Source organism: Vicia villosa, linkage group LG5, assembly GCF_029867415.1.
Source record: "Vicia villosa cultivar HV-30 ecotype Madison, WI linkage group LG5, Vvil1.0, whole genome shotgun sequence".
In the NCBI taxonomy this organism is placed as follows: Eukaryota; Viridiplantae; Streptophyta; class Magnoliopsida; order Fabales; family Fabaceae; genus Vicia; species Vicia villosa.
The window spans coordinates 24,677,061-24,687,180 of NC_081184.1; the positions used below are offsets into that span (position 1 = coordinate 24,677,061).

General features: G+C 34.5%; 1 protein-coding gene across 1 annotated transcript; it reads right to left on the reverse strand.

Moving 5' to 3' along the window:
- Positions 1 to 1,189: 1,189 nt before the first annotated feature.
- LOC131604383 (uncharacterized) lies at positions 1,190 to 1,882 on the reverse strand. Its single transcript, XM_058876828.1, has 2 exons — positions 1,804 to 1,882; positions 1,190 to 1,578 (listed from the first exon to the last, which is right to left on the reverse strand). The coding sequence occupies exons 1-2, from the start codon at positions 1,880 to 1,882 to the stop codon at positions 1,190 to 1,192; spliced, it is 468 nt and encodes a 155-aa protein (XP_058732811.1).
- Between the last annotated feature and the right edge of the window lie 8,238 nt (positions 1,883 to 10,120).

The window sequence follows — 10,120 nt, forward strand, 5'->3', positions numbered from 1 at the left end:
TAACATTAGGCCTAAGGGTAAAACCACATTATTATTCTTCACTTAGTAAAAATAGCCCAACAAGCTCACTAACTCAAATTTAATTAAATTACTAATTCTAACAATATTTTACCGGTATAATAAATTAATCTCACAATAAAATTATCGATCGATAATAATGAAAATAATAATAATATAATACTATTTAAATAATCAAATAATCAAATAATCGAATAATAAAATAATCAAATAATCAAATAATCAAATAATCAAATAATCAAATAAACAAATAATCAAATAATTAAATAATCAAATAAACAAATAATCAAATAATCAAATAATTGGGGCGTTACAATACTGGTCATTCGACTGATGAAGCCTTTAAAAACTATTTCTTTATGTGTGCAAATTGTGCTACATTTATTTCCTCTATGGCCCCATTTGTCATAAAAGTTATGGGTCATATTGTTTTAAGAGAGAACTTCCAACTCTTTGATCTGAACAATATTCCGAAGCCCTCGCCATTTGGGTCGCCTTCCTCAAACCTATTATCCTATCAACCATAATTTCGATGTGGAAGTGTGGCATGGGACTTGTGGGTTATCAACCAAACATGGTATCCAGACAATTTGGCTTCAGCCAATTTTTATCAAAATCTCTTTTTATCATACATGTTTAGAATTTCATGCCAAATAAGTCATTACCCTAACCCCTTTTGAATTTTAAGCTTCTTATTTATGCACCTAAAAATTTGAAGAATGGAGGTCAGCTTATCTTCTTGATATTTTTGTGCATCACTTGACTCCTCTACAACGTTTAACAAACGTTTTTTTCTCTCTCTGCAGAATAAAGGAAAGAAAATCCAAGGTACATACATCAAAGAAATTCAAGCTTTTCAAACTTTGTTTGAAACCATGCATAATCCCTGACAACTTAGTCAAACTCTCTATGAAGCAGCTTCTACTTTAAAACAAAAATTGATTGATAAAATCCCAAAACTTAAATTTGCTCCTAACATATATATATAAAAGAGAAGTATGATTTGGCTTTGGAATTTCTTTTTTTGAAACGCAATTGCAATAAGACATCGCACTAGGGGTGCAACCCTTACAACAAAAAGAAATTACGCAAGATTGAAACAATCCAATGGTAATTTATACCAATCATAAAAGCTAGAGGGAGAAAGCGTATTAACACTAACTAACCAACACTAAGATAGATACATAATATTGGAATACACCAAATCAAAGATCATAGCATTACGCATAATCCATAAGCTCCAAGTCGTGGCAATCCAAACCATGTTAATCTTTCTCCTATCTTTTGCATTCTTTACCTTCTCTTGAATGACACCAAAGTTCTGAAACTCCTCTAATGTGAAAGGCAAGTCATCCCCCAACCACACAAAAATGCGCTCCCACAAAACCTTCGAAACATTGCAAAGATAAAACATATGGTTTATCGACTCCGTGTAATTCCTACAAAACTCACAAAGAGGACTTTGGGAAATGTTATCAAACCCCCTCATAATCAACAAATATTTAGTCGGTAGCCTATCAATGATAAATCTCCATGTGAACACCTTTATTCTAGGAGGAACTATAGATTTCCACATAACATTCAACATAGAAACTTTGTCCGGCAACCACGCACTATCTTTATTCTCCGAAATCAAGCTATTCACACAAGCCACCGTGAATTCACCGTTATCATTAGGCCTCTACCAGAAGACATCACCGCGACCCCCCTCCAGCCGGACATCACTCATCAACAGCTTGAAATCACGCTAGGCCTGTTGCATACTCCTGCTGGCAGCGGACAAACCTTCACCGAACTCAGGACCAAACAGCAAAGCCGAGTTCCACACAATGCCATCATCCTCCCAATCAAATACATCAGCCATAGTACACAATTTGTTAATGGAAATGTCAAATAAATCTGGGAATTTAATGCTAAGAATTTGATCCCCTATCCAATTTCCAAACCAAAAAGGAATATGCGTACCTTTTTAACCACACATTTGATGAAACCCGATAAACCTTCTTCATTACAATCTGTTTTGACATCATTTCTGAATATATCCCTCCACCACATAGAGTCGTTTGAACACACAACCATTTCACAAGGAGCAAGGATCTTGTTTTTCGGCTCCACGTATCTAACTTGCAATAATTTACTCCAAATAGCCTTGTCTTACTTTAGAATCCTCCATTTCCATTTGTAAAGGAGAGCTTTGTTTATTTCCCCTACATCTCTCAAGCCAAGGCCACCTTTCTCTTTAGGCTTACACACCGTTTCCCATTTAACCCAATGTATACTTCTATTATTCGCATTACCACTCCATAAGAAATTTCCTAAAAGACTTCTTATTTCTTTAAGAACCAAACCCGGTGCTTTGTAGAACGAAAGAGTGAAAGATGGTATCGCATTAAGGACCGCGTTGATGAGCGTCATTCTCCCTCCGATAGAAATGTTTCTACCCTTCCACGAGAATAATCTATCTTTGATGTTATTGATAACCTTCAACCAAGTCTTTTTCCTTCTAGGATTTGCACCCACCATAATTCCTAAAAACAAAAACGGAAGACTCCCTCTTTTACAACCAAGAAAGGACTTCGCGGAATTCATGAAACTCTCACTAATGTTAACACCAGAAACATTACTTTTAGAGAAGTTAATCTTCAAACCCGAGACAAGTTCGAAACCTCTCAACACCACTTTCAAGCACCAAAGATTGTCATTAGAAGGATCCCCTAAAATAATTGTGTCGTCCTCAAACGGTTTAAATTCACCCAAAGCCACCGATTTGCGAACTAAGGCGGTTAGTCCCTCCATAGCTAAGAAAAAAAGAAAGGGACCTTCCTAAATTTCCAGAACTATCCACTAGTAAATTTGGCTTAGAATTTTAGTGTCCACTTCCAAAACGGTACCCTCGTGGGTCTTTGATGGCCATATAAAATTATTTTAAAAAACTTCTCAAAGAGTAGTCTCGACTAAGTATCATACATACGATTATAGAGATCATCTCAATATTGATATTGAACATGTTCGAATCTTATGCACTAGTTCAACGGGTGAGATCCATGACTCTTAGGAACGTCCTAAGTTTTTGTTCATGTCATTTAATGTGTCGACATTTTCAAGCCATAACTCTTGCCTGAAAAAGGGTCGAATAAGAAGGAGATTGAGACATTCGACCCTGGTAAGAATTTTACTAACCCAAAGAAACAAAATAAGTATATTCATTAAAACTTTGCTCTTTCTGTTAACAATAAGTCTTGCTTTCTCTCTAACTTATTCTTTTTCTTTTTCTATAGTCAAAAAAAAGGAAATAGTTCCACCACTCCCACTCCAAGTTAAATTAAAGCCAAGAAAGACAAAGTGTATGTCACTCTTGATAGTGAAGAAACACAATTCTTACTTACTCTCTAACTCTCTTCTATTTCCTCACATGCATCCTCTCTTTATTATATTAATACTAATCAATGCTTTAGTCTGAACTAAGAGCTCAAGAGGAAAATAAAGAAATTGAGTCCACCAATGAAGGTGATGAAAGTTTGGTTTCTACACAACTCATTCCTCTCAAGTATTAGAGTAACCTGTCCAATAAAGTTTCCGCCTCAGATATTAGAGACGCTAAAAAGAATATTATTGTAGAGGGATGATATGTAGGATATCAATTTCTATGATATAGCTTAACATTAATTTTGAATTTTCAATTGATATGTATTATTATTTCAAAAAATTTAATGACTTAATATATGATTTTTATTTGTAAATTTCATATTTTTATTGTTATTAATATTTTTTATGATGATCAATAATAGAAAACAAATTTTAACCATATCATAAGTTAACATATTTTAAAAATATCACATTAAAAATATTATTTTTATTAATATAAATATTTAAAAATTTTAATTAAATTTCAAAATTCAATGTTTGTTTGAAGTTTTAATAGTTAATTAGGAAAATTTTATTTATCTAAATTATAAAAACAATTGTTTTCTTCTAATATAAAAATTATATGAAACGGGAAAAATAAAGTTATTGTTAAAAATTTGAATAATCACGGGTACAAGTTTCCTATTGAATTAATTATTTTAGTAAATAATAGTAAAATAAAAATAATTATAGAGAAAAAATGTATTATTTATTCAAATATTATTATATACAGAAAAAATTAAAAGCACCGATTTATTATTTTTTAAAAATAACAAACTTTTTGATTAAACAATTTACTCTTTCTATCATTTTATTTTTATTACATTTTGAAAACAAAAATGTGCGTACCACACCAGTACTTCTGCGAACGCACGGGTAATACATAAGTAATGTGTGAACAGACGAGTAACACATCAATACCGTGTGAAGGCATGGGTAACGACATCAATCCGTGTGAACTTACGGATAACACACTAGAACTTGCACAGTCGTACGGATAACACATCAGTACTTGTACAGACGCACAGGTAATCATATCATGTAATTGCAAACGCACGGGTTTTTACATTTTTTGTACAATTAAAGAAAATAAAAGACTAACTTATGTCAAATAAATAATACATTAATAAATACATCATTAAACTTAATTATTTTACATTATTTTTTATGGTAGAGAAAAACACAAGAAAGCGGAGGATTGAATTGTGTTCTTTATCAAACTAAAATTCCCTTTCTCCAAATTCTTTACTTTCTCTTAGTATCTCATCTTCTGGATATGCTTTAATGTTGCGGAAGCATGCTTGGAATGGAGTTGCATAACAAATGAGATATTCAATTTAACTTTTTTATATCATCAGAACTTCTGACTTGTCTCAGTACAGTTTTGAGGATATTCTGCGTGAATGTTCTGAGTTAAATGAATTGTGCAGAAAGTAAAAGGCACGTTCATTTTTATCGTGGTTCACCTTTTAAATAAGGCTACCTCCAGTCCACCCTCCTCAGGTGATTTGCCACTCAATAGAGGACTTAATCCACTATAGCCAAACTTTATTACATCTGCACGATCATCCGTCGTGACTAACAACCAGCACAGCCAACTACTGTGACAAACCTTGCACAAGCTACCTGCGAGTGACTAACCCCTAGATGACTGAACCGTTCAGTGATCCCATCTGGATATAATGTTCATCAATCTAGTATCTTTGCACAAGCCAACTGTTCGTGACTAACTGCAATGGACTGTTCAGTGATCTGATCCACAGATATAACATCCATTGACTCCTGGACTTTGACCTTCACTTGGTCTCCAAGAGAATTTCCGCAATGACCACCATCATTGTCTTCTCAAGCTTCTGACCTTTTCTTGGTCACTCAAGGCATCATCACCAAATAAAATTGGTTTCAATACAGTGCTTCTTAATAAGCAGATATTCTAAGTGCAAACTATATGATACAATGACAAGTAATTACTTTTTAAGTAAATAATCATTGGAGTCTTCTTGTCTGCATCTTCTAATGAGATCCTGACTTGGTATGAGTTTGCAGAGTAAGAACATTAGCTTCAGTTGTTGAGAGTTTCTTCAAGTTGATCTTCATCTTTAGTTCTTCTTTAAAGGCAGATGCTGAACATTTATTCTCAATCTTGTTCTAACAATCTCCCACTTTTTAATGATGACAAAAACATGTATTTTGATGGAACAATTTTATAAGGTGATAAGAATTAAGCAAGTATATTTCATCCCCTTTTATATGTTTAATCAAGCAACTTACTTTTCAACAACTTTTTCATCAAAATCTATTATTCTTTCTCCCCCTTTTTGTCATAATCAAAAAGCTTTTAAGAGGTTTGAATGAGATTAATCAGACTTAGGAATAATTTTCTCCCCCTGAGATGTATAATCTCCCCCTGAATTAGATAACCTTATGAATTAATTCCTTATTTAAGGCTCCCCCTGGAATAAGTACTTTAGTTTGTTTCTTCAGAAGATTGATAGATGTAGCTGTGCATGTACTCTTTTGCTAGAAGTCCTGAAGATTTAGATTTTCCTGCACAATTTCAAAGCAGATACTACTTGTCTAGGAATATCATGTCAATTTTCAAGTTTCTCCTCCTTTTTGAAGTATAACTAACTTCACACTTTCTAATATTTCACCTATATGGTTGCTTATAAGATTTTTAATGTTGTAATTGATTTCAAACAATAATCAAGGAGCATAAAACAAAGCACACACAGATGTTCATAAAACCATGATAAATACAATCCACACAATAACCACAATATTAATATACACAAAACTAGGACTATATCATAAATTCAAACAGAAACAAAATCTAAGGTTGTTTAGGGACAAGAGATAGCAGGAGATTTTTAATTTCATTTGTAGATACCTCTTGCCTCATCATCTAGGATTTGAATTCCCTGTTGGTTGTATCCTTCCTGGCTAGTCGTTTTCTGACTACTGCATTTTCCTTTTTGAGTTCATTTAGCGTTTCATGCATCTTATCAGATTTATCACTGGCAACACTTGCAAGCACAGAAGAAACCGTGAGAACATTGGGAGATAACTGATTTGCATTTACTTTTCAGGTATGTATTCTTCCTTCACAAATTTCTTAAGGCACTTCAATTGGAATTTGCTTTATCAAGGCCAAGGAATTTTTTTGATCATCATCAATGTCCATGTGCTCAGAAGATGTAGAACAGGGAGTGCTGCTGATAACTAGTGGAGGTTTAGTGCCCAGAGATCCATCACAAGAGTGATGACAGCATTCAGATATTTAGAAAATTTCTCATTAGCATGAATGCGGCATACTTCTTTGAGTTTAATAGACTCAAAGTTAAATCTCCTTCTGAATGCATCCCAAAGGGTTTCTGAGGCCGCTTGACTTCCATTTGTTGCACACTCAGCTTTTAATGCTGCAATCCATCCCTGCATCTCAGTTTCAAAATTCTTGAATAATATGTCAACATCTGTTAGGACGGGTTTAGGATGATGAGGTTCATGGGAGAGTTTTGGATTTGGTTCAGATGTTAGTTCAAGTTCAGGTTCAATGGATTGTTCTTGTTGTTTGTTGGGGGATTGCTCTTGTTCTAGTTGTTCTGTTTCTGGTTCAACTGACTGTTTTGGTTCTGGTTCAATAGTTTGTTCACTTTGAGGTTCAGTGATTTCGGTTGGCTGAAATTCTGGAGTTGAAACTTCTGAGATTATTGGGGGTGAGTTTGATGTGTGAACTTGTAAATTTTGTGGTGAAGGTGAGGCTGAGATGATTTGAACTTCTGGTGAGAATGAGCTGACAAAATATTTTGGGAATGAATGAGGTGAAACGGTTTTAGTTAAGTGTGGTGGTGTTTGTGTGATTGATTCAACAATGTTGTTATATGTCAGAACATTGGGCAATACTGTTGCTAAGGGGATGGTAATCCCAGGAATGTTCCATGATCATTTATACCACTCATAAGGTTTTGCAATTTGGTTTATAGGTTGAGGTCTGATTTCAGATGATTCTGAACATACATTTTCAACATGGAATGGTGGATCATTTCCTGAAAAAGGTGAAGCTTCTGGTTCAGAAAAAGTTGTAGATACAATTTCTTTTGGTGGTGGATTTTCTTTTTCTTTTGGAGGTGAAATTTCAGGTGGGTTTAGATTTGTTGGTGTGACAGGATTTTCTTGCTGGATTTATGGTGAAGTGATTTTTGTTTGGGTTTCAATAGATTGTATGGGTGAGGATTCTTTTTGGTTGGAAGTTTGAATATCTTTTTCTTTTGGATTTTCTAGAGTACTGGAAATAGTTAGAGGAGCGAGGGTCTGAGTTTCTTGTTTCTGGGTGATAAGAATGGTTTCTGTTGGTTTGGATGATACAATTGATTTTGAAACAAAATTGTCAATGTCTGATAGCAGCTGTTCTATGTTTTGATTTTTTGGAGGACTTGTGGGATTGGTTTCTAACGTTGGGATAACAGGAGATTTGGAGGATTGGTGGACAGGGGATTCAATGGGTTGAGGCTCAGGTAGGACAGATGTTTCAACATTATCAGAATTAATAGCAGAGATGGAAGTAGAAGGATTACCTGAGCGCTTTTTCTTCTTTCTCTTCTGATCTTTGGAAATTTTGGTAGAGGTTTCTTCTTCTGCCACCTTTCTTTTCTTGGATTTCTTCTTCTTCTTCTTAACTTCTGGAATAGGATCATTTCTTCCCTGAAGCCAAGCTGGAACAATTGGTGTGCCAGCCTCCTTGTTCAGTTTGATGAAGTTAAGAATGATATCTGGAGTATCTCCAGCATTGAATAGAGGGAAGTTATTGATCTGAACTCTCCTTTAATTAATGAAGTTTTTGTATGGAAAGTGGGTGGAAAGACAATTTCATTGATGATTTTCATCTTCTTCAGGCTCTTTCCACTTAGAGTTTTTCCACATATTAGTTCTAATTCTTCCACCAGGTTTGCCTCTGTTAAATGAGCTACTAGGCCATTTTCAGTCAGAATATCTGAAATCAATCTTGAAAGAGGAGTCCAGTTTCTCTGAATCTTAACCTTTCGATTTTCTCTGGACTCGTTGACATGAGCCCACAAATGTTTGTAGAGAATATACGGAAGATCAATCTTGATGTCTTTTTCTAGACAGTAGAGTAGAAATTGTTGATCGGTATTGACATAATCTGAAGAGCTTGTTGCCTTTCGATGGAAGATACAGCCCAGGAAGATATTTGCCCAAACTTGGTAATATTACTTCATCTTTTTGAATTTTGGGGAAGGTTTGCCATTTTTAAAGATTTCAGTATAAACTTCTTCCATATCTGGTCTTCCGTCAGCATCTCCTACTACTCCTTCTCCTTTAAGACCGAGTTATTTTCCAATTAGGTTTTCTATAATAACAATTTGCTTGCCCATAACCATTGATAGAATTGACTTGGGTGTAGTAACTGCATGAATCCAAAATTCTTTGACAAGAAGAGGGAAGATTGGTCCGATTAATCTGTCAAAGAAACTTTCCCAACCTTGAAACCTAACTGCTGGTAGCAAATCAATCTCGTTTTCTTTGATGTTAGACAGGTCCACCATGTACTCACAGGAAACTTCTATTTCATCCACAGGAAGTAGCATTGTCCTTTGTGGTTCAATATAACCTTTGGGTAGAGGGTTGTTTTGATGGGATGACGACATAGACGCCATTGATGAGCGGTTAAGAAAGTTGAGAGAGACAAAGAAGCGTATAGGGTTTTGAAAAGGCGAGGGAGGGAAAGAAAGGATGGACGGTTTTACAGACTATTTATAGAGAACATCCAGACAGTTAAACAAAAGAAAAGAATAAAAATAATAATAATCATGGTAAAAATTTAATGGATTTGACAAACATGAGAAGGGACGAGACTGTTGGATTGATTTGAACAGTTCCCTAGAGTTTCATCATCGTACCTTGCACGTGTGATGTTTCAGTGACTTACCCACGTGTTAAGCATCTTGGAGATAGTATGACACCACACTAAAATGGATCTTCTGACCTATGATCTTATGAACCCGGAGTTTAAATGTGTTTTTTAGCAAGGATTTGTTATCTTCTAAAGCCTCAGAAGTTTATTTTTTTCTTTCAGAGTTCAAGAATTTCTAGCAATAAACATTTTACTTTCTTTTCTTTTATCTGGTTTGGCTTAAAGATTAATTCAGAGATATAGTATATGTATAGGGAATATGACAACCAGTAGAGTAGATGACAACTAATACTAAGCATGCAAAAGAGATCTACATACATTTTTAATAGATTAATTTCTAGGCTAGCAGAAATATAAAAGAGAAATTTTTTAGAAGGATTTGACCGTATTGAAGATAACATTTCCTTCCGTCTTTCTTGAGAGAGAGCATCCTCTTGAGCAGAAGCTCTGTCTTTCCTTGCTTCACAGTCTTAGCTCTAAAATCTTGTTCTACCTTGTCTTTTTCCTTTGATTTGTACTGATAAATTTAAGATGATCACCTGGCCTGAGTCAACTACACTTGTTTTGGCTTTGATTTAAATGTCTTCAATTAAGCACATTTCCTTCTTTCTGATGTCTTGAGCTTTTTATGATTTGATGTTGATCCACAAAACTCCTCTATATATTTAGATAATATTCTCAGAGTATTGAGACATTTTCCTCGACATCTTCTAATTATACTGAGTGTTGGAGTATGAAGTTGGTTTTCTACTCAGTATGGTATTT

Excerpts from the sequence above, each read along its gene's own strand:
- LOC131604383 (XM_058876828.1), bottom strand. The coding sequence starts at position 1,882 with ATGGCTGATGTATTTGATTGGGAGGATGATGGCATTGTGTGGAACTCG. Across the intron at positions 1,579-1,803 it reads TGGTCCTGAGTTCGGTGAAG|TTCCTCCTAGAATAAAGGTG; the intron begins GTTTGTCCGCTG and ends GGAAATCTATAG.